Raw genomic sequence first — 26,109 nt, forward strand, 5'->3', positions numbered from 1 at the left:
ATAGATACAGACGCAGAGAGAACTCAGTGTCTTTTAATGTAATAAAAGATGTGAACACAGAATAACTTCCTCTTACTCAAACCCTGAGGTCATGTCTGCTTTTCCACCACTTTCAACTGACACGACTCAATCAGGGCTGCAGTATTTGTTTGATGCTGGTTGCTTGAATTGTTCATTGTCCGACAAATAATCTGTATAAAATAATAAATCTGTGAGCAACTTGATCTCCAGGGAGGACGAAATCATTGTGTGTGGTTTAATTTTCTTTAAGACTCTAAAGTCTGGAGACTGTTGCCAATAAATATTCTTCCTAATAACGGGTTTAGCATCATAATGTCACAGAAGATTCTTCAGGACACGATGGAGTGGTAGTGGACGAATGACTTTCTCATCAGCTTACACCTACAGATCAGGCTTCAGTAATAAATGTAGCAGGTGATTTATCAGACTGTATTTTGTGTTAAGGCAGCAGCTCAGTGCTTTACGGCCCCTGTGCGTCTTGGTCATAAATGGGTGACTTTCCATTGCATAAAGTTTTAATATTAACATCAATCACGAGGAGTGAATGGCGATTACTTGCATGTGTGGCGTTTTTATTTTTGCTGTGATGCAGCTCCAGTCAGCTGCAGCATCACTTCATTAAAAGTTTGACAGTGGAGAGTTGCATGAAGAGAGAAGGATGTGTTAGGGAAGAAGCAGCCTGATGATGTCAAAGCAAGTGAGCCAACACACATCCACAAAGTTTCAGGTGTTGTCCAAACATACTGTATGTAAGTGTCCAGACACATTCATTCACCATGTTTCACATTCAAAAGGACAAATCTGTTGCATAGTGCAGGCTGCTGCTGTCTCCTAGTCTCTATGGAGGCCCATATGATGCTCAGCAGGAATCTGGCTACCTACACACCAGGAACATGCTCTTCAGAGGGGTCGCAACAGATGCTAACACACAAAGAAATGATGAGGCAGCACTAGACTACTACCTTTGCCGGCGCTGCACAATACTTCATTTTTCATTTTAATGAAACATAATCAACATGACTTTTATTCATGCACATTTTCAAAGATGAACTCCCATGTCTCCCCACTCCACGTCCGATCTTCTACAGATGTACCAGTAGGTAGAAAAGACTAGACAGACCTTTTCCAGTGGTGATGGACACAAATGTACAAGCTGTTCTCTGAGATTCAGAGGAGAGACTGTGGACATCAGTTCATTTCTGGAGAACACACAAAGAGGGAACCTGGCCTCTCAGCTGAGACTGGATCTCTCACCTCCGATAAGCCAATAAAGCCGAGAGGAAATGCAAGACACCGGGGCTGAATATGTTCCTGCGCTGTTGTTCCTCACAGCTCCCTGTATCGATTTTTGTAATGACCAGCCCGGCCGCCCCTTTCACGCTCCACCAGTTATCCATCGCGGCAACACTAACAATTACACAATAATTACCTCCCCTGCTGCTCGTACAGAGCGATGCGGTGCGACTGTCTCAGCCTCTGGAAGCTCTGCACAATTAGCCCTTAACCTTTGACACCATGTTTTCTCTGCACTGCAATGACGAGTTACAACCATCCAGTGTCTGCTACAGTCTCAGCTTAGGCTTAGTCACCGTGTGCAAATGTCCAGTGTGTTTGACAAGTTCTTGGGGGTGGAAGGTTTGAATCCAATTCGTTATCATTGGTCTCAGAATACATACTTTACTGTACAAGGCTCAAAGGATCATGAATCAACTGAATCCTATGCAGACTCTACCTGATTTGTCAAAATGCCTTGACATTCTTAATAAGTAATAACATTAAATCCAAAGCTTCACTGTTTTAAATCAAACTTGGAATCTTGTGTCTCTCAAACTTTCTTCCACCTAAATGGTCAAATTGCCAAAAAAAAAAAAAAAGTAGTAATGAGAAAACATGAATCCACTGATGCAGTGTCAAGTGGTTTTTCAAGGCTACGGCAGGAGGGATGAAGTTTGTGAACCCTAACGAACAGAAGCCTTTGTGATAAAATAATTACCTGCACTTTATGACTGGATTATGGTCTGGAACTCAATATACTGCATTCCCATGTGACTTCTGTTCAACAGCCACAGAGGAGCTGCAGGTAAGTCGTTTTTTTTTGCCATGTAAAACATTGTGCAGACAAGCTGTCACTGAATAAAGCTCCATATTCCTGGCGCCATTGTGAGTTTAATTATTTGTGTCGCATTTGACGCTGCAAGTGCTGACTAGGGAGAAACATCACAAGCTTCAGAAATCCATCAAGCATAGATTCAGCCTATTGCTGATGGGGGGGGGGGGGTCGTTCTGACAGAAACCTGCTGAAGGCCAGAAGAGCTAGTCTGCACGACATTTGTGTAGACAGACAATGCAGCTGAATATTGCACCAAGCCTCCGACTAACACTGAGGATGTTTTGTGTGGTTGAGATTAACGCTCATCACTGTTAACTGCACATGTAGACAGTCCTACCCCCACAGAGAATACACAGTAGAATACTTCTAAACTCTTGGTCACCTGTCCCTCTCTCCGGCGCTGATCAGACATCACCATCACACCAACCACTCCTGCATGCAGGTTGCATAAGATGGTCAGCCCACCATGTGTCACCACAACACCTACAGATGGGGGCACTGCGACTTGCACAGTCTCTTCACGCCTCTGCTCAAGCAGCTACCTGAACATGAGACAAACTTGACCCAATCACCTGCCCTAGATATGATAAATAAATATTATACAATACTGATACAGTGCTGCAGCAAATAATGAAATCAATGAAAAAGGAACAGGAGCCGAGTTCCAGTGTAAAAGACAAACCTGGGTTTAATGCTGTTTTTTAATTTGGCCTCATAATGAGCTCTGCAGGTTTCTGCATTTCCTTAATACCATATATATTAAATATGTTTTTAAAACCAAACATGCCTCGCCTCATCATTTTAGTATAAGCTGTAACCCAATATACACAATAGAAGCATCATTTGATGACCCTGATGACAACAGAGCCGTCTCTTCTAGTCACATGTTCAGACATGGAACCAGTGAAGTGGGTTTGAGGATGTTCTGCTTTAACTGCAACAACAACTAAATATAACAATCCAGGAGTCAGCTCTAGAAATACGAGCTCAGAGCCGCTGAAACAAAGAAGTGATTTATGAAAACATGTTTCATCTAGAGGTTGAGTGGCAGGTTGTGTGCAGACTCCAGCCAACTGAATCATGGGCTCTTGGCACTGGCTGCTGAAGCCATGTTGTCAAGCGTCTTTATACAGCGGTCTTCCAGCTGGCCATATGGACCCTTCACAAGTCAGAGCCAGGACATGTGTTTTATTCCATACTGAGCCATAGAAGAGATGTGACTAAACCAACGACGCACCAGGACGTCTATTTAAAAGTATTCAACACATCTGGAGACACTGCAGCATCTCAAACACACCGACTGACCTGCATCTCCTTGTCTCCATACTTGGAGGGGTGTTTGCTGCCTTGGCTCTTTCTGCGCAGTTTCTTCAGCTCTGCCTGGCACTTCTCCAAACTCTCCCCTTTGCTCTTGTGCTCCATCTGGTACTTCTTCAGTGCAGCCTGAGGGGGGCAGTACAAAGTCAGCAGGGGCAGATGATACTTTACACTGACATATAGTCATTTCAAAGTGCCGTGGTAATTCGCTATCACAGGCCCAAAATGTCTCTCCAAATTTATTTCAGCCAGACAACATCTAAAAAAGTTTGGTGCCACCATTTTAATTTGTTTCAGTTGCTACGACATTTACACAAACCCGAGCTTTCACTACACCCTGCTTTTACATTTCGTGTTCAAAGTAACAAGCCTTTCCCAGCATGCACTGGGGGAGATGCTGGGTGCACCATTGATAGGAAGGAGGAAGATGCAAATCGAGTTTAAAACATAAGGTCATTAAGTGGCTCTATGGCTTTTTTGCATTTGAGTGCATCATCATTTTTGTCTGTAATGATGGCAGTGACATCCCTCAAAGAGCTTTTCAAACATGCTGCTACATCTGTTTAAAATAAGAAAATGTTTTTGGGACTCATTCCAAACTAATGATCACCATAAATGACTTTTCTTTCCCCAGAACTCCTTATTTTCACAGAATGAGTCATAATTCACAGGGCAGAGTGGGAAGTAATTTATGTAACTTGCTGCAGAGGTTTGGATGAAAGCCGATGGGAAATTAAGGAGAGAGTGCATTTCGTCTCTGGCCAATGATTTTATGAGCGCATGGTTAATACTGTATTCCCCATAAGTTCACTCTCTGGAGAGTCGCATTCAAGCACAAGATGGGTCAAGTATCCTGTTACATAATGAATCTCCGTATGAATTCATGTCAGAGTCCTTGAACAGTTAGATAATGACTGGTGCTCTAAACAAAACCCATTCATGAAAATATTCATAATTTACTGTAGTTCTACACAGTGATAAAGATAAGAGAGGTTTGAAATCTCTGAGTGAGATCAGTTTCTACTTCAATAAGGTAATTAAAAAAAAAACACACAGTGTGATGATAATAGAAGAAAAAATTAAATATATGTTAGGAGAGTGAAGTTCTACTCGCAGGTTAGTATCTGCTGTCGCTTTCATGGCTCAGAGTAGTTTTTCAGAAGATCTCTCTAAATGTATGCACCGGAAAGTATTTTTAGCAATATATATTATATATTAGCACCTAATAAACAATTCATCACATCCTAACACGTTAGCAAACGGCTGCCTGTACACCATCTTTGGTTTCTCTACCAGTTCCTGTTCCTGATTTTTTTTTTTTTTATTAAACAGCCCCTTCTTATTTCCAGAGAATCAGATACCAACACTTCTGTCACATCCTGACAGGAGGATATCAGTTAAATACGATGATAGGCCAGGAATGTCAATATTTGACACTTGGAGCACTTCACAACTAAATTATGCCAAGGTCTATGTAGGGAGGAGGATGGGGGGGTTGGATTGGGCAACAACCTGCAGGACTTTCCCACAGGAGACAGAAGTTTGAGTCCACTGACATGTTGTGAGTAGTAACAAGACCGTTCCAAGAAGTATTTATTTTATCTCAACTTAACCGTGAATGTTTGGTGTCTGTCCTACACAGTTGATAGAAGTGATCACTAAACCTTCAAAAAGAGTCCGGAAACCAAAACAATGAGCTAAAATAGGATAAATGGCACTTTGTCTGTATATACTTCGTTAAAAGGGAATCTCACATTCAGGTAGCGCGCATCCAGTTCGACCTTCTTCTCCAGCTCTGTGAGCAGCTCATTGTGGAAAGACTTCAGCTGCAAGACACACACACACACACACACACACAAAGAAAACAAAACCTCAAAAACAATGGAACAAAACACAAACTAAACCACAAGTGTGGTGGGTTATCTTAAAATAGGAACGTAAGGTTGCAGAACTGTGTGAAGGAATGTACAGTGTTTGTGTTGCCATCGAAAATATCACACCCTGCATATTAGGGGAGGATGTCTGGTATGTAAAATACATGCCAATGACAAACTTGTTGTCTGTGAGCACATATAGTATGTGCGACGAAGTGTGTATAGGTTGATGGAGCACAATTTAACCAGGAGATCCTTTGTATGCAATATACATATATATTATTTAGCAAGAGACAGTGTGCCAGACCCACATAATAAAAATGTACAAAAAGCAGTTGTACAGTTGAACTCTGAGGTCTCATGCTGGTTCTTTTCCTCTTATCTATGTTTGGAGACGTAATATTTTCTCAAACTACTATCAGCAGGATATTTGCTAAAAAAGCAGGAACTTCTAGCTATTTGGTTTATAAGGATCATCGAGTTCACTTTCAAGACATGTGGACCTGTGTGTTGGGTAGTGAGTGAAGACAGAGGCCTGAACTGTGATACACAAGTTATTATATGTTTGCAATGTCAATGTTGCATGAATTTGCAATTTCTGTGGAAAAGAGAAGCAGCTGAATGCTGATTTGTAAAAAAAAACAAAAAACCATCATGATTGCCTTGGATCTCTGACACCCATTAGCCAGACTGAAACTGCTTCTCCTCTCATCCAAGCATTCTTTATAACACACTTTGCATAAAGATTAATGCTAATGTTGCTGCTAATGTTGTCACAATTGGCTCATTTACTAAGATTCAGAGATGTTTTGGGAACTGAATTGAAAAATCTCTTCAGTTGATAAAAGGTGGTCATTTACATATCACATATCAGAAAACAAACTTAGTGAAGCTGCTACTTTACTCAAACAGAATAAAGAATGTGCCCTGTTGAGTTTGAAATATTAAAATATCCTGTGATGTGGGGACTCCAAAGAATCCACAATCTGTTTGGCTCCCAACTCGTGACTTAAGAAGTGCTCGTTTTAGCACCACCACCACCACAATGATTACCACATGCTCACCATCTCTTCAAGCTGGATCTGGATCTGTCTGTGTACTTCAGCCATCTGAAAGAGCACCTCCCCTGCAGAGAAGGCAAAGAAAGACAATAAACAAAAACAGGGAGGGGAGGAGGGAGAGAGAAGAGAAGAGAGAGTGATATTAAATCTTTCAATGTCTGCAAAAGCTACAAACATCGTGCAGAAAACTCAAATAAAACGACCATGCAGCCACACAGAACAGATGAGACACAGGTGCATGGTGTCGAGGGAGGAGGAAGAGGCAATGGACAAGATGAAGTGTCGTGATACTGATGAAGCAGACGGAACTCGAAACTGTGACCAAATCAAAAGAACCTTAAAGAAATATGCAGCACAGACAGAAAGAATGAAAGAGTTAAAACAAACAAACCAAAAAAAAAAGAAACCTACTGAAGGTTTTTAATCTTAAAACCAAACTACTGTAACATATGAAGGGCTTTTAGTATTAGAGCTTATAGCACTACTGCTAATAAACACACAGGAAAAGCATGATAAGAAAGATCCTGCATCATCCTCGCATTAAGACATTTGTTGAATTACAACATAACAGGGGAAAACAGCAAAAGGCAAAACCCAGAAAAAGTAAAGAGCTAAAAAAAAACAAAAAACAAAACAAAACAAAAAGACAAAAGATAAGTTGGAAATTAAAGGATGATTCATGCAGCCAGGGAGGTGCGTGTCGTTTTAAGATACCTACATGCTGCCTCTTCTGAATATGCAATGCATTGTAAAAAAAAGGAACAAAAAGATCTAGTTTGAGCAAAGAGGGGAGGGATAGAGACCTGGAGAGACAGTGACAGATCAAACTACCCCAAGAAAAATGAGACACACGACAGGTTTTCACACAGAAAAACACTCAGACAGGCAGTTGGTCCGACCCTGCACTTACTAACACACATCTACATAATGTAGGACCAGATACTGGATTTACATCGAACTTCTAATGAAGCTGTGACAACAGTATGAGCTGAAATACTGTGTCAGAGAAACACTCGAGGTTCTTTAAAGCATATCAGTCAATTAACATGTTTAATGATCAATATCCAATTATACATATTTTTATCTAATAAAAATCCAGTATCAGAGTCCATAAGTAAAATCATTATTGTAATATTATACCTGGAGCTCACATTACAGTAAATAACTATATATGAAAACAACATTTAACACTTCATTTGAGAAAAGTATTTAGTATTTCTAGATAAAACAGGACTAAAAATGATGCTTTTATAAACTAAACTCCAATCACAGATACTTGTTTTGTGGTGAACTTAATTGCACCCTGATGTTTTTCATTATTAAAATGGGGATGATATGGTCACAATTAATGTAAATAACAACCAGAAATACATTAATAAAGAAGAAATCAATTAAATGTACACAGGCACCTCTCCAGCATTTCATTCATTCAAAACATATGTTTTATGACAACTTAATTAAAAAATAAAAACGTCTATGCAGTGCACTCTTATTGCACATTTACATAATGTATATACTGTATTTGATGATGACCATATAGTACACCTGTCATTAACATTACAACATAATATTTATATAATGGCTTTGGCAGGTTTCTAAAAATACCCATCGTACAGCTGGAGCACCATCACGAAACGCTGAGCTAATTTACCCTAAATGGGTCCATTAACATGCAGAAATGACACACCGCTGCATAATGTATATGCTGACATCACATGTATGTTGCTGCCACACTGACGTGAAGGTGTGGGTGGGTGGCTGCTGGTGGACCTGTGGGCACTGGACATTCAGAGGGGTCTACTGTGAGAGTGGGCTGTCTTAGCAGGATTAATGGGCTTAATGGAAGTGCTGCGGTCATCCAGACGAGACTCAGCTGGAGTAGAAAGGATTTAGAAAAGGTCAGAGCAGAAGGTGGGGGGCACAGGTGGAAAGGAAAGAAGTGTGTCTTTACTTGAGTTCTGGAGTTTGGTGCTGAACTTAACTTGAATATTTACTCTGGATGTGAGCCTCTCCTTAAACTTCCCACACAACAGTCGCACACACATACACGGAGGTGAACTGGGTCAAGACAAGACAGTTGTGTCCAGAGTCCAACTCGTGTTCTCATTTCCAACACGCAGTCCCATCGCAAGAACACCCACCGGCTTATGATAATGCAGTGATAGCTATAAGACTGTAGAAGTACTGCAGGACAGGGCATTAGGAGCAGTGAAGCAGATAAATGCACCAGCGTGTACTTTCGAACTCTCCTTTGATTCTTGGAGGGCAACCAACACACACTCCGTCCCATCCATTAGTAAACAGCCACTGGCTGTGGACAGGCTCAAGCACTTTTATCACACGGATCTCTGCCAGAGAAGCATCAGAAAACTGCATTTTATTGAAACATGTTCAAGAGAGTAACATTCAAAAGTCTAAATTAACTGCATCTTTCCTTTATTTTAATGTCACTCCCTCCGTCCTCTGGCAGGCGAAGGTTCAGCTACAGAACTAGACGCTGTGAGAGTCAGTGTCTCTTCACACTTGAGCAGATGGTCAGAGGTCACCCCTGCTACCAGCTCCTGCAGCCAGAGAAGCATGCTGGTTTTAAAAAGCTTCTCGGAACAATTCTGTTGAGAGTTTTCACATTTTTGGCCATAATATCAGTTCTGAAAACCCACCACTCCAAGTGCTTGATGAAGTCAAACAGGCAGGCCGACACATTCGTGCTTATTACATTTATCATTACTAATAGAAAAAAAAAGGCCAAAATTAAGGTAAGAAGTTGTAATATACAGTAGATCAAATATCCTTCAAATCTGATTAAGTGTAAGAAAAACTGCTGTGAAGATCCAACAGGTTTTCATCAGTGTCTTGAGGTTCCTGCGGGTTTCTGTCACCTGGACGATCCCAAGACACCCGGATGTTTTTGCTTCATTGCACCTTTCTAATCCAAAAACCTCTCCACCTTGCATTGTGAAATATTGGACTTCAACCCAGTGGAAGTAAGCTGCTTACTGATAATCAGAGCAGATCACAACATCTGAGGCTTAGAGGGGAGTAAAGCACATTGTTGTCTGCAGCCAGAGCACGGGTCCACAACGGGTCCACAACGGGTCCACAACGGGTCCACAACGGGTCCACAACGGGTCGCTTTGTGTATGAGAAGTTCTCACAAAATCAACATCACTACCACTGCAAGTTAGTCCCAAAATTACTTCTACACTCATTAACACTGTTGCTATTTCATGAAAGGCTCTAAAACAATCAAAGGAATTTTAATTGAGTGCACGGACATTTTATCAAGCCAACTAGGAAACCACCCGACCCAGTTAGGAAAAACAGGCCCATTGTTTGTCTACAATCACAAGATCCAACATCAAGTCTGAGATTCAGAGGTTTACGGCATGTGGGACAGAAAAGCTGAGAGAAAAAGAAATACAGCTCACTCAATTTAGGAATTATGACTTCCATATGAGCCCTAATACACCAAACTGGGGCAAAGTTCACTCTGAGAACAACCTGGTTCTTAGTGAAGAGCATGTGTGAGGTCCACCGCTTCAGTATGACTAAACCAGAGGCACCTCTCACCTCAGGGTTCAGTACCCCAACTACTCTTTATGTGACTCTTGGGCTCGGAGAGGGAGGGAGACAGTCCACCTGTGGAGGGGGTGTTTTATGTAGTGTGCCTCTCTGCAGGGACTGTATCACAGAAGCCTGAGAGCAAACACAAGCAGCTCTAATCCCCAGAAAGCTGCAGTGGAGCAAGTACAAGGTGCTGCAGGGAGATCCATCGTCCGCAAAGACACATGATTGACGCCGTTATTGTTGTGCTCTTCTGGGTCTTTAATTTCACTAAACACCAGCTACATGAACGTGCATGCAGACGCAACGAGGATGTGCACAAGTCTCTACAAAAGCAGATACAATGCCTTATTAGTATTCACATTTTAAGCATCCACTCAAAGTGACTTGACAACAGCTACTTTTTGTCTTTGTCACAGTCTGTACATTTGCATTAAGCAGCAAAGACTATGACCTGCTTTACAATACAGAGGCTCAAATATTTAAGCTACCTGTGTCGTGTCTTTATTATAAAACACAATAACAGCACTGCTTCTACAGTGCATTGAAAAGAAAAATACATCCATTTAAAGAATCAGGCTACAGACGATTGAGAGGAATAACCAGCCGTACACAATCATTACATGGGTGCTGATAGGTTGCAGAATAGATACTGATTTTCTGAAACTGCAGACACAAGCTGGAGGCGAGGGACGCAAGGCAGGAGGGCTTTTGTGTTCGCAGATGGTCAATACAATTTCTGGCTTCTAATTCGATCCACACAATGAAAAATGGCAGATAAAGGTTTGAAAATTATTTTTTTAATGATCCATTAACTCGTCTGTCCCTGCAGCTGTTTTTCCTCCATTGAGTTTGCACACCAATTTCCAAAAGTCACATTATCAGGATGTAATAAGAATTGCAGGTTTACAAAAGTTGAATTTCTCCCACAGAAAGGTGGATTGTGTAAAAAGGCATGACATACAAGTGTGAGCAGCGACAGCTTCACACCACGACTTACAAGCCAACGAGGAGATGAAGTGCCACTATGTTCGGATTTTAATTTCTAAACTGAGAAAAACCTAAAAACAGCTTCACGCTCTGTTGTCTCCCATCTCTGTCTGACTTTGTATAACAAAAAGGCCAGAACAGCATGTTTGTGTGTGTATGTGTGATCTGGATGTTTGGCAGCTACTTTCACTCTGCAGCGCTTCACATCAGAGCCCGTGTTCCACATTATTATCAGCATCATTAAGTCAGCATTTGGCTGTATCCCCACATCAAGGGCACTGTGGCACCTCAAGGACATTTAATAGAGTCTAACATGTTATCAGAGCCACATTAACACCCTATTACATTGATTAGCTTAAATCAAACACTACACAGTACCTCCCTGATCTTTTGTTGTATCTAACTAGCTCTCAAAAAGACAAGACAGCTTGTTTGAAAGTGCTGATGAATGTGACACTCAAGACAGAAACATGAAAAGCAGCAGACGGGTGGTGTAGGTTGTAGTAATGAGTGACAGGAGGGGGGGTGATCAAAGTGCTCCTGCTCGGGTCTGTGTGCTCTGTTGGCAGCAAAGTTTTGATTTGACCAGAGACTTTCTGAGAGCTGCTAATGAGCCGGGAACACGTCGCTCACTGTTTCTCTGTCTTCTTTCTTCTGCATCTCTCGCTTCATTACGTGTCCCTCGTTTGTTCCTTTTGTTCGTCCACGTCCCTCACCTCCATGCGTGACTCAAGGACATGAGTTTTCTAAAGGGTGGACACAGCAAGTACAAATCTAAATGGTAAAATGGAGTTGTTCTGATCGCACAGGGATGCAAAGATGGCTTCATCTCTAATATGTCTAATGCAATAGACCCTGCAGCACCACAGCTCATGCACGGTCCCTCTCATTCACCCAAGTCCTCCTCTGGCTAGTCCAGCTGCTTCTGGTTTCCCATGTGTGCGTATAATTGGATAAATGCCCTCTGGTGGAATGAAGTGTCCTTCAGGTCAACTCAGCTGCCCCTCTAGTCAGCCTAAGTGGCCCACTACAACTTGAGCTCCTCTCCAGCTGTTTACCACCCGGCCTGGTGGCTCTCGTAATTCCCTTGCTTGGCCCAACTCTAGTGTACCTTTACGCTCAGGTTGGTCCAACTTACCCTTTGCCACATGTGTCCCAGTTGTGTGTCTAGTTCACCTCATCACTCACACGTATAATTACATTAATCACACATTGTCGTCAAGTGATGACTCAGAATGCCAAATTACCACCGGACACATGGGAATACAAGAATTTGTACATTGTGAACAACTGGATGATGCTGTGCATAAGAAAAGAAACCAAAATGCTTTGAAAGAGTTCTGTCGCTGCAGTTTCCCTCTACGCAGCAGGAACGCTGGATGAATTCAGATTGGGGCCGAAGCTCGGGGGAAATTCAGCCTGAGCAGTCTCAGAGAAACGACGGGTCCTGGTGAGGTCATCGGTTTTTCCTCAAACTGAGCAGTGTGAGGTTTCAATTGAGACACAGTGTGAAGGAAAACCAAATTGAATATTGTCGAAGAATTTCAATAAGAGATTGTTGGTGACTCAGCAATAAAACGGTCACGTTGGCACCGAGGAGTCATTCCAATCGTTTTCATCTTCTGCTTTCTTTACCCCTGCTTCCAAGAGCAGTGTTCATTTTTCTCCTGCTACCATCCAGCTGTGCAGAATGAGCTGTGATTTAAACCACTTCACCCCCAGACAACATGCAATTATTTAGGAGACATGAGGAGAAAAGTATACAGTCGAGAATTACATTTGCCTCCACTGAAGCCTCTTAGATATCACTGAGCATTGGTCCTGTTTGATAAAGCCTGGTATCTCTTTACAGTACTTCTAATGAAGTGGGGGGATTTGCCTTGAGGGGCAACGAGCACTTCCAAATGGTGATCTTATAAATCCATTAACCAAAGAGTAATCGTTTCACAGACCTCAGATTTGGCCATCTGAATTAACCTTAACTCGTTCTAACGAGCTAGATGTCATGTTCAGCCCTGGGCGATGGGAATATATGAGAAACATGAGAATTAGATGAGTAGAGGGACGAAAAGGAAACTTAATTAGAGCCAAAACGTAGAAAAAAAAAAGTGTGGAGGGAATTCTGGTAAAAGTTGGTATCGAAGAATTCGGCTTTATCATTTTGGTCTTAATAAATATTATCTGAACATTTACTGGTAGTTATTTTGATTTGATAGAAAACAAACCTCCATTACAACTTGTGGTTCACTGTCCAGTCCAAGAACTGGACCACTACAATATTAATTATAACAATATATAACGTTTATGTTTTCACTTAACCCAACACAGACACTATGTGCATAACCCAAACCCAGTGACCCATGTACATAAACTTAATAATCCATCATCTGTCTAACTGAGCATTTATGATTTAAGAGGGGTTCGTACAGACCCTTGAGGCTGTGGTTTGTGATTTAGAAATGACATCTTAACTCAACAACGAGCAGACACGGAGCGATGTGCGTGATGTGTCTGTTTAGATTTCATTTTCTTTCTAAGTCATAAGAATGAAAGGCAACAACTAGTAGTCCTGGAAACAGGATACATCAGGTAGAGATGCAGTGCATTAGCTGCACAAAACACAGAATCTACTCATTCCACCGATTACATAAAGCAAAACCAAAATGGATGCTTTTCTTCATTCCTGTGCTCCCTTCAGGTTTGTGTGCCAGAGCACAGAGTGAGTTCCACCTCTGCCCAAATTTGCATTTGAATGGCGGAGCCCTTATATGGTCAGAGAGGGGAACCGGAACTGCAGGAGCTTCCTATCTCCCCCCCCCCTCCTCACGAGTATGTCCATATTTAGCATACGGAATAAAGGCCGGCGTTTTCACCGTACTGACATCACCGGAGAGCCATTTTTGGGCTGCGCATCGAGCATCGTACTTCGTCTCTCCTCCTCCTTTGGTCGAGGCGTTTCGTTTCATCTATTTTTAGAAATGTGTGCAGAGTCGGCGTGTTCTCCCTGGGCTGCCTGAGCTCCCACATCAATGCGGGGGCGTTCGCAGACACACAGAGAGCAGTAGTGAAAGAGGAGAGGATGAGTGGGATGACTCTCCACTCTGCAGTCTTACGAGTATGTCATCTCTCTGCACCGGGAGTCATGCCGCAGAGCAGTTGTTCAAACTCCGACAGCATCATGTAAATTAAGAATAACTGACTGAAACACAAAGAGGCATCATTTCCTCTTCCTGTGCCAGGCTCTCAGGGATATGTGGTATCAGCTGTGCTAAGTGATCAACAAGACACTCTCCAAAAATGAGTGTCCCCATGAGAAGAAGGGTCTATTTTTAGCTACAGAAGTGGATAATCATCATGTAGTTTCTAGTAGTATTAATTACTCAGCGTGAGTTGGCATGTGAGGGTGTGTACAGTATGCAGTATTTGTATCTGCGTGCCTCTCTATATTATTACACTGTTCCCTGGTCTCTCCTGCTGTTTCTAAAGTTATACACTGATCTGCCAAAGTGTTCTAGTGAAAATTATAAGTTACAGTCTTACACATGTTCACCACAAACATCTGCACATCGGATAACTGTAGTTAGAACATCAGGAAACAAAATATATACATATATTTATGTGTATCACCAACTATCCAGGCTTCATCTGTGTACAGTCAGGTCTTTAGATGAGGTATTTAGTTCTCCATCTAAATCTACTACATTAAACTCCAATAAAACACACACACAAGCAAACATCCAACAGACTGATGGTTGTTTTACCGTTTAAGCTAATTGGCTGTAGAATGTCTTAAATCTTACTCATCTTTCTTTTTTCTTTTTGTTTGGTTTTTGTTGAACTACAGAAGCAGACACCCTTAAGCAAATGCACTTCGACCAAAGAACCATCAACAAACAACGACGAACCATTTTGCTTTTGCAGATTTAGCACACGCCCACCGACGATGTCATCGCAGGTTCTTTTCAGATCCGTCTTGCATTTGGCTCACATGGGAAATATTTCAGTTCAAATTAGCAAATGATGCTAAATGTGTCTCCACCTTTCAAATATAATTCATGCTAAAGCAATGACCATAGCTGCTTTTTTCTGCTGAGAAGTTTTCAAATTTGAAGTGATGGCATCCATTTACTCTCAATATTATGATGCTGTATGAGCTCATTTATTAATAGTCCATTACTTCTCCATCTTCTGTGTTTGGTATATTCCTCTTTTTCCATCAACCTTAATTACTCAACCCAACTCCCCGTCTTCTCCTCACTTCACCCCATCACGTGCGGCTCCACTCTGTTCATGCACTAACGCCATTAGCTGCGTTTCATCTTAATGCTCTAATTAATTACATTTTTCCGACGGGTCCAGTCAGACGGTAGAAAGTTTCTGCAAGAATTCCCTCAGTTCAAGCATTTTAAAGTCTGGTCCTGTTTATTCAGCTCAGTCATTTTCCCCCCACGACAAAACTCAGTCAAATGAACAATTACAACTAGGCTGATTTTACAAATCTGCCTTCAGTCCTCATCAAATATGAAGTGCGACGTAAAGCCCTGGGTGAATGATTATCACACACACACACACACACACACACACACACACACACCCTTATCTGTGGCTCAGTGCTCACACTTAGAGACATGTGCCGTCTAAGGAAACGTACAGAACTGAATGCACAGTCCTTGTTATCTGCTAATTAATAAGCCAGCAAGCTTGAGAACAACCGCTCTTAGCAACTATTTCCACTGACCTTTTCTACACCAAAACCAAAGTAGCACAACCTTTCATGATTACATGACAAAGAGGCTGATTACTAATGAACCTGTTTAATGAGCAAAAGCTTCCAAAGTCAGCTTAAAAGTTAGTTTAAAGGCGTCCGCTACGACTGTGTTTATGTACATGACATATTATACACCTACAGAGTAATTATATCCAATGTTTTAACAACACTTCTTCAACTACATTTATCACTGTCTTAGCATTTTGCCTGGTAATTAGAATTTTCTGAGGTTATTTACTAAAGCCGTGAGGCTCAACACAAGTAATGGAGTATACTGAACCTCCACACAGCAATAAGCATCATCTGAGCTATTCCCGCTGCCGTCTGCACAGACCACAGCTGCTCCGAGCCCTGCTGCTATATGGAGAAGGCATCAATCCATTCTGCTCAGCCTAGTCTGTCCATTAGCTGGAGGCGGAGAGAGGTTCTGCTGAGTTAAAGGGCTGCTGAGTCATGGCTGCAAGAAAAACAAAACCCATGCAGACCCAAGACGCATGCTGACAAAGAATACCGAAGCACAGTGACGTAAGGCAGATGACAAGAAAGGCTGAACAGTAAAGATACAAAGCTGAGGATGGGGATGTACAGATGGATGCTGGGGTATCCTGCTAAGGAGACAAAGTCAAAATGTCGAAAACACAATGCGTAAAAATGTCATTTCCAAGGCGTCCAGAGCATTTTATCACACGTCAAAGACACAGATAATAAAACAACTCCAAAACATGTGACAAATGTTCTGGAGTTGCAAACATGTGCAGAACATGAAATGGATTTACTTTAAACGCTTAAGTTTTCCAACTAAAATAATGGTCTTGGTTTGCAAAGGCCTTTACTTTTAGGTGGTTTTAAATAATTGAGCGTTTAAGATGAGTCATAGGCTTGTGCGTTCATTACAGCTGTAGGATCAAAAGAGGAAGCAGATGAACCTGTGGACCTTAAGCGTCCATGCTCTTAAAGTGGTTTGAATGAAATCATTGTACAAATTATGGTGATGGAAGCCAGATGGAGAGACAGTAATGAGCCTTTCCCAATTCAAAATCAAAGCTGGCACACAAGCTCAACTGAGTATTCAAAGAGACACATGGAGGAAAAATGAAATAGTGAAGCTCCGGAGAAGTGCAAGGGAGCACCAGAAAAGTTCTCCCCATGAATAATGAATGCAGATTTTATAGCCTCCTCGCCCTCCTCCAATATCCCAGTTTTCCCCTCCTCTCCTCTGCCGCTTCAGTCCACGCCTGCTGCTATCTGAAGTCACATCAAGGTAAAGAAAATGAAGAATCTGCAGTGATCCAGGACTAAAGCAGACTCCTCACACTCCTGGCCATGTGACAGGGTCTACAGCTAAAAAACAACTTTGCACAGGGCACCACAAGGATACAGAGGCCTGTCATTCTTCATCCAGATGTTCCTAGCTGCTACAAATAGGCTTTCTATTCACGCCTCTGCATATTAACACTATAGATGAGTCTATAATGAGCAGAACCAGAGCTGATCCAACCAAAACCAGACAACACACTGTGTGAGAGCTGAGCAAGCTGCAAACTGTTCCTCATGTCCTGCTAGAAGCTGCATTCAAATGAGATTTTTTTTATTTGTGCTGCAAATGTATTGAGGGCTTTTTATTACCTTGCCATGTTTGCAGTTGTGAATTTCAAATACAGACTATTCTACTGAATTTGTCATTCACTCACAGCAGCGTAATATAAAAATTGCTAGAGAGCCCTTATCTTCACTAATGTGAGAGGAAACAAGAGATTAACCAAACTGGCCTGCTGTGACAAATATTCTGAATTAATTCATCCCAAATCAGAACATGTTTTTGGATGATTATAAAGTAATGAAGTGCAGTAAAAGGCTAAGTAATCCTCTAATTTAAGACTAAAAGTCTTTAAGTGCTGAATCACAAAAAAAAAAAAATGCTGTGTGTGTGTCCAGTTTCATACTGGTTGTCAGCTGCTTCTACTCCACACCAAGAGCCATCCCATCCACCACCTTGTTTGTGCAACCCCCCTCCACCCCACCAGGGGCACTACAGCCACTACGAGGACTCACCAAGATCCTTAGAGCCTTGACTTTCGCTGGCCATCTCGCCCATCCGCACCAGAGCGTCGAAGTAGCCCTTTGCAGCATATGTGACACCTGGAAACATGGAAGCATTGGGCATCAGATCAGGGCTGCGGAGTTGAAATGATGTATTCATCAGCTCTGCAACCCTCCCCTACAGCCCCCCAGAGAGGTAAGGTTGGCCATGGGAAATAAAGAGCGACAGGCGGAAATGGAGACCAGGCAGGAAAAGAAAAAGCTCTATGGAGGCAACTACAAGAAACAAAGAACTCTAGAGAAACTAATCACAAGAAAAAACCCTCAGCACAAACTACTTGGAAGTAAACTTTTTACAAAGGACATTTAAATTACAGAAAACATTTTCACACTTGTCCATAATGGTTTCTAGCCGTGGAACTTGACTTCAACGATTGGGTTTTGTTAGCTGATAACATAAGGCTGTGTCTCATAGTATTATCTATGATAAGAGTTCCCTCCAAACAGAACTAGTCAGGTGAATCACTGAACCATAAGACATGATGCCAATTAAAACGGTTGACAATGAGGGACTCGCCCCATAATTAAATATGAGCAGTTAAAGAAATGTTTGATTCATCGTGTTTTTATAGTTATTGAATTGTTTTAATTGTTTTTGGTGTTTGATGATGTCCACACTTCTTGTTTCTGACCCTGTATGTTGATGTGGCTTATGGCTAAATATTGTGATTTACTGTATATCGTTACTGTAAAAGTACTAAATATACTATATACTAAAATATTGTGATATAGTTTCTAATCCTTTTTCTTTACTGTACTTTTTTGTAAATCACAGATCACCTCTAAAGTTAAATAATATTTTTATCCATATTTATTAAATAGTTTTAATACACGTTTATGTGAATTCAATAGAGGGGTTGACTTTATTCCATAAAATACTGTACTATCAAATTCTACCCATATAAATGAACCCAATGATAAATATGTGAATTTGTGCCATTTGAAGAATTCAGAAATTACTTGTCACATATTAAACAACTCTTTACCTCACCAGATACCACTATGGGCATGTACCAGCTGAATCTTTGACATCTTTAACGGTAACGTAACAAGGTATTCTGACAGAAACTTTGCACAGCACTGATGTCAAAGCATCTGCAATTCAAACACTGTATAAGTCAGACACCATTCTCTGCCGTGCATTGTCACACAAGCCAGAGACACTGGCTGAGACGTGACGGTCTTTGAAAATGGGGACAAGATGGCCTCAAGCAGCAGCGGCGGTGAATTAAAGCAGGTCAGGGGTTCGCCGCACAGGGACTGGCAGCCATGATGACAGAGGACACATGTCCACTCAGGAGATACATATGGATGAAGGTTGAGTTTATAGCGGGGCCGTCATGTTGATGGGTGCTTGTGCTTTGACCTGCCAGCAAACACTCATGCAGGAAACCACAAGAGAGGGGAATAAGACAAAGTATTTATATCTCCATGGGAAAAACAATCGTAATCTATTCTCACATCTGTTGTTTTTGTGACACGTCGGAGTCCACAGAGACACAGAGCGAAGCCCACTGCTATGCATGTTATTGTTCTGAAAATGAAGACACTGTCTGGCTGCCGAGTCTGTAAACATGCTTAACAATTTCATTTCTTCAATAAGAGTTTTGAGACGACTTCTGAAATAACCTGACCTGCTTTCACTTCTTTATCAAACCATGAAGTGAGATAAAAGCCGGTAAATCTTTACAGGACATCGCACCCATCTCTGCTATGACAGACAAACAAGGCACAGCACTCATTGGCTTCCTTTAAGCCTAGCTTGAGCAAAGACTAGGTGGGACACTGAAGTGCGATAAAGTAAGGTGATGGAGGTGAGGCGAAGATGGCTGGTGAGCATGGCTAATTTTAACTGATGTCCAGCCGGGAGGAGAGTGGGACCAGGTGAAGCAGCATTAGCTGAGAGGAGGGTTTGAATGTCTCAAAGTGACAGAGAGGTAGAGAGGTAGGCAAAGAAACAGGAGAAGGGTCTGCCTGGAAAGAGGATTAGAACAGTGATATAAAGCAGATACAGAGCAGAGTGTGTCAGTGTAAATGAACCATAAGCAAAGAGAAGTGTGTGCACCCCGTCTTAATGTGTTGAAGTTCTCCCTCTCATTCTCTCGCAGCAAGCATTCAAGACATCGCGGTTCAAACTGGGCTGAATTTGTTTCGAAACTTAGCTTTTAGACATCTGCACATTACATAACTGCTGTTTTTTAACAGCGTTTCAGTGACTGAGTGCAGTCAGGACCTGCGTCAAACAGAAATCAGTGTTTCAATGATTGATAGCTTTAGGAAACAACTCTGATTAACTGTGTATAACATTCAGGCCAAACTATTCATCAAGCAAAAATGTCCTGATTCCAATTTCTAGTGTGAGGTTTCACTTTTCTCAGTTCACAGATGGTTTTGAACCATTAACTGACTCTCTAGCCAAATATAACCCAGTTTTAACCTGAACTCGATGTTGTCTGACCTTCAAACTACTAAATAAGTGCTTACTGGGCTCTCACACACATATCTTCTCCCAGGTGAGATGTTCCCTGCCCTGCAAACCACCAATATTTTCCAGCTTCACAGTTTATGTCTGCTACTGCACACTTCATTATAGATTTTAAAAGAGACACAATTTGGGCTCTGCACCACATCCCAAACCACACTGCCCACATCCAGTCCAAGTCCAAATACTTTAAGACTCAAACAAACAAAAACAGACCAAATCAGCTTCCTCCCTGCATCACACCAGCCCCCCAGGAAGCAAACCTTCCGCCCTAGTTCTACATGAAAAGCAAAGCTGCACTGGCATTTTTCCAGTGACAATATATGCTCACTGGGTGCCCAGCCCTGCTCTGCACTACTCTATTCTAAACCCTGCCTCCTTTCCATTGCCTGGCATTGATGAAGTGCAATCCCCACTCGGGGAGTCGCAGGGCTATTTTTAGCCTTATCTATTAGACTGGAGTGAGGCCTCCTTTATTGGTCTTGCAGGCTGCTGAGTCTTCCCTGCATTTCCCCTCCAAGCATACAAAGGAGAGCCCTGCCCAACACCGTGCACACAGCATACCAAGCGTGGCTGCACCATCACTGAAAAGATCACCCCAAACTTCTGTCCTGCAGAGTAGCAGGTGCAAGAGCCAAAAAGAATAAATGATTTCTCATTAATAAATAAGCTGATGCTTGGAGGTTTGTCTTAGACATGTACAAAGACTCTGGCCTAAACCGGAAACATGAATTATCTTAATCAATGCTGACTGGGGCTACAGGGGCTGTAATAAGCTAAGACTTTCTCTCAACATGTCTTTTACCCTGGTTTGTCCTGGATACCAGGCTCCATCCGTTCTCTTTTTCTCTGCCCCGTTGGGATCCCCATTATTCTTGCGACTCCTCCTGTTCCACTTCCCATTGGTTTGTGCTCCAATTAGCTTCCCCAAGACATTTCCAATGCATCGTCTTTAACCTTCAGCAACCACTGCATGTACACCTGAATTTCTGTCCTTTTCCTTCTCTCAAGCCTGCACATGATCATGCAAACACACCAATCAACCAACAAAAAGCACTAACGCACAGTAGAGATGGACATTCAAGGTTGACACGAGGACATGGACATCACATCGCAGAGGAAACATTCAAAAAATCTTTAGCAAATTTATTGACAAAATATTCAATGACCGTCTCTGCAGTAGCCGTAAGTCCAGGATTCTGCAGGGGACTCTGGTTTGATATAGACGTCAGTCTACTTAACATCTGTGTCGTCATCACGTCTCGGCTCAATAAGACAAGTCGAGAGGATATTAAAGCAGCTCCAACAGTTGGGTCAGTTGGCCCATGGACAGACAGATAAAATGAAAAAAGACAAAGACAGAAAGGGACCCAAGAAATGTTTAGTGTACTCACTGCTGAGTGCCTTCTCATAGCTTTTCGCCATGGCTATGAAGTTCCGTAAGCAGGGGTTGAACTGCTCCATGATGGACTGGAAGGAAAAGAGAAAAGAAAACAGTATGTTTGTTTAGAAGAGAAGAAGCAGGAAAGATACAGATACAATCACTGATATGAGCTACAATGACAGAGCACCGCTCTTTACTAGGACGAAGTCGGGCATAGTAGTGCACAGAGTGAGCTGAGCCAACCAGGAGGAAGAGGAGGGGAGCAGGGATTCGTTTCAAGCTCACAGCGAGGACTGAACTGATGAAATAAAGGGAAAGAAAGAGGGACAACACGTCAGGTGGGGTGTTTAGGAAGGGAGGCCATTTCCTCTCACCTCCCCTGCGCTCTCTATCAAAATAAAACCTAGTTTTGGCCGCCGACTCCATCAGCCCAGCAGCAGACCTGGACTCACTGCTGCATCCCTTCATCTCCCTCACACTCACTGAACTCTGGCACACTGCCCCTGCTAATTGCCTTTTCAAAAGGGTCAGTTCAACCAAATTATAAATAGCCATGGTATCCAGCTGATGTCCCCAACAAATGAAGATTGTACCAGAGTCAATAAAGCTCCATGTGATGACCCGACACCTTAGCGACCCTTTTCTTTTTGGCCATTTGGGTTGAGAGGATCTATCTGTAAACTCAGCTTTTATCTTATTACCTGACAAACCTGCTAAAATGAACGTCAGCACAACCGTTGCCCATTTACAACCTGAATTAGAGCTCTGTTTATGTTGCTACCAACACCTGAGAAACATACCTGGCTATATACGGTATGTGCCACTGTACTCACCACATGGTCACTGACTCTGCTGCTGATTTCCTGCTTTTAGGATCTATTTATTGGTGATCTGGTCACCAAGAAGGTTTAATTTTTAAAGAGCCACAGCTGTCAAAGAATTTCCACTGTAGATGTGTCACTCAGCACATAGACAGTGGAGTGTGGCCACATCCAGAAGACAGAACTAGACGAGGCCTGAGCCCCTGTAAACAAGTGAAGGAAAAGTCAAGAAAAACTGTATAATGAGTTTTACTGTCTCTCTGTATCTCTGCAGTGACTCAGCCTCCCCCTCAGTCCAAGCTGCCCTTTCACTTCTGCTGCATCTCCAACAAAGTCCAGCAATTTAAAAACAAGCCATTCTCGTTCGGACTTTCTTTTCTAACTTTGAAATATCAGCATTGTTAGAGGAGCAGCAAAGGAACAGAAACAGAGAGAAGGTAAAGGGAGTGAGACATACTGTAAGTGGCAGACGGTACAGGACCACAATGACTAACAAGCAGATTTTAAAGAGTTAAAACCTCGTCACGCCAGCACTTTAACATGACTACATTTTGTAGCGTGGTCAGTTCATTAAAACTGAATTGCTGTGATGGTGTGGGCAATTTAAATCCCAACCAACTTTTTGTGTCTGGTTTGGTGAACAAGCCGTCCTGACAGTGATAATCTCTAGGGGAACAGAGCGAGAGTTCAAAATGCAGGATGCCTTCGTCGCTTATTAGCCGTGTTGCAGCAGACACAATTTGACTGTCCTCCGTCACAGTATAACTCCTCCACAAAAGGAGTACGGTTTGCAGACACTAGCACAAAGACGTTTGAATAAAGCGAACAGCTCCTTGCTCAGTAACTAATGGTTTGAAGTTCAGAAGCTTGTTGGCAAAACTATATTAAATGAAATGATGTACAACCCAAGTAAACAAACTGCCTGTGAGTGCTACACAGTATATTAAGAGGTCTCCAACCATAGATCTAAACGTACCACTGTGTGAGGCAGCTTTTGTCCAGTTTAGTTTAAAAGATACAGAGGAAACCTGTGTTTAAGTTGAAACAATTAAGTGTAGGAGTTCAGGAGGAAGAACATGAAAGAGTATAAGGCACAAGGACAAGAGGATACATGTGGGGATGACGGATGTCTTTTAATGGCGGCACACTACGAGGGATGCCTGCTAATGCCCACCGGCTGACATACAACAGTCACCTTGGTACACAAACTTAGCCGTGACTTCAAAAAGGGAAGTATGAAGTAGGACAGGACGACGCAGGGGTGTGAGAAAAATAGGTTGACTGCCCAGCGAGTCGAGAGAGAGAGACAGAGAGAGAGAGAGAGACAGACGGGGACAGAGAGACAGACAGAAAGAGCACAAACAGCTTAAAGGCGCAAATCAAAAACGCTTAGTTTAGGAAGTGAACGTAAGTGGGACATGGAGTAAAATGGACTGATGATACCCATCTACTGTGTTTCACAGGTAGAAACTGTTCGATCCACGTCCGGCTGAGGTTCATTTCTAGACAGAGCATTCGTTTTTTAACTAAATCTCTGTGCCGGATTCTGGGGGAGATTTTCACTGCTGTACTGCCACAACATCTGATGGCATAATTACCAAGTGCACACACACCAATCACTGAAACAAAGAGATTATTGGCATTTCTTTACACATTTCTGGGGACAAACCTATTTATACCCCTCCCTCCCATCTTGGGGTGTATTTTATGTTATGTAAGGTGTCGGCTGCTGAACAAACCGAGGCAGTGGAAGCGCTCCAGCAGCAGTAATCATCGCTGTGGCTGCACCACCGCTTGGCAGGAAGAAAGGGACGATCAACAAAAGAACAGAAATAGAAGATGGAGAGCGGCTGGGTTTGCATGTCTGAATAAACGAATGCATGCAGAGAGGACCGGGGAATGTCTCTAGGTGTGTGCGTGTGCAGGTACATGTTTTGTGAGCGTTCTCATGCCAGTGAGTGATGAGATGTGGTTATGTAATCAACTGTCAGACAGGTCCAGCCTCATGCGTTGCATTCCTTCACTGAGTTGGTGTGGCTGCCAAATTACTGTCAGTGTCACATATATGCAGATTTTCACGAAAACCTCAACTAGAGAAGTGGAAACAAACCAATAGGGGGTTTAGTGAGAGACATATTAGTGTAGTTAGTACATTTATAAACCTTAGTTAAACTCCTCAAACCACTGTGACAGATGTGTTAACCATGGTCATGCCTCATACTGCCCCCCAGCAACAGTCACATAACATAGAGGAAACTTGACGCTGCTACCTCCTACGTGTCCAATATTTATGGATTTCAAATTTCTTTGAGCCTGAAATTAATCATTACTTAATGGAATTCTGGTTCCACAGTTCAAGAATGTCATTTGCTTTCAGGAGGAGGGGGACAACTCACCAGACGGCAGGTTCCATTGTTTGTTTAATCCACACACAAATGGAAAAGGCATTGTGGTTTCCATTTTATTTCTGGGGGTGCTGTGATTAACTGTAGCTGTATCACTGTATCTCAGCACAAAAGATAAACAGCAGCAGCACTCGGCCGAGCTCCACAAGGCACAGCTGCACAGTTTTTTAAATTTCATACACACAAACCATGATGGAGCTGGAAATAGTGTCCCATGATTCCTGATCAACTGGGAATCAGGTTGCACCTGTCAGTCGCCTTCAGTGTTACACCGCACATGCTAAACTTATTCAGTTTTCGTCTTGTCACAATGTACGGTTTAAGGGGATCATTTAATAGGATCATTGACTTGGCCGGTCCTGGCTTAATCCACACTCAAATCAGTTAAGCTTGTTCCGTCAGCAGGGACCAAGGCTGATTAGCATTCCACTGAATGAAAGACCACATTTGACTGAGTGCATGGGAAATGAGAGGGATTATCGAGCAAACGTTGCTTTGTCTCGATCTGTCCGTGTGCTTCGGTCATGTGTTTTAATTGACTCGTTAATCACCCCCCCTCCCTCAATTAAATGCCAAAACTCTATAACAATACATGGATTGTCTTATCACGTTGCAGCTTTGGGGAAGCACTTTCATCAACGTGCTTCACCTCTGACAAACACCACTGAACGTTATCTGGAAGCCAAACAGAAGAATAATGAAAAGCCTTATTTTATCTTCTGCATTGTTTGAACAGTGATCCAGATACAAACAGTGATTTCTGTTTACTGATCCCAGTCTCAAACTATCCACAGATGATGATACATGGTTTTTAAATCAGTCCATTATGCAGCTTCAGTGTCACAGAGCATTTTTTAATGTCCCGGTTTTCTAACAGGAACAGACTAAATGCCACAGCAGAGCTAATCACTGAATACTTTCACATCTACCATGAAGCATATAATTGATCCCACAGGGAGCACAGAAATAATATATAAATATAACCTAAAGTTGAATTAACTTTTTGAGGGAAAAGCACAACTGACATTTTACAGCAGATGTGAATAAATAAAGGGTGAAGTCGGGTTTTGAGCACAGGTTCAGTTTATAGCTATTTCTGATGGGGAATATGTCTAATAAGTTGTAATTGGCTCTTTAAAGTGCTCAACCGTGTACTGAAAAAACCAGGTCAGCAGATGCTCACTGAGGGTGAGTTTAATATTTTCATATCTA

The 26,109-nt window shown here is 42.2% G+C and overlaps 1 protein-coding gene across 4 annotated transcripts in view; it reads right to left on the bottom strand.

Moving 5' to 3' along the window:
- baiap2b (BAR/IMD domain containing adaptor protein 2b) overlaps nucleotides 1–26,109 on the bottom strand; it is a 56,096-nt gene that overhangs the window by 19,484 nt on the left and 10,503 nt on the right. For 2 of the 4 annotated variants that reach the window (XM_026351954.1, XM_026351953.1), the window contains exons 2-7: nucleotides 21,682–21,757; nucleotides 17,758–17,844; nucleotides 7,102–7,113; nucleotides 6,387–6,448; nucleotides 5,203–5,274; nucleotides 3,437–3,574 (exon numbers count right to left, since the gene is read on the bottom strand). In XM_026351954.1, coding sequence (XP_026207739.1) covers nucleotides 3,437–3,574; nucleotides 5,203–5,274; nucleotides 6,387–6,448; nucleotides 7,102–7,113; nucleotides 17,758–17,844; nucleotides 21,682–21,757 — 447 coding nt within the window. The remainder of the gene's footprint in view (nucleotides 1–3,436; nucleotides 3,575–5,202; nucleotides 5,275–6,386; nucleotides 6,449–7,101; nucleotides 7,114–17,757; nucleotides 17,845–21,681; nucleotides 21,758–26,109) is intronic. The other 2 variants (XM_026351955.1, XM_026351956.1) reach the window with 2 other exon arrangements.

This window comes from Anabas testudineus, chromosome 19 (assembly GCF_900324465.2).
Source record: "Anabas testudineus chromosome 19, fAnaTes1.2, whole genome shotgun sequence".
Taxonomy (NCBI): Eukaryota; Metazoa; Chordata; class Actinopteri; order Anabantiformes; family Anabantidae; genus Anabas; species Anabas testudineus.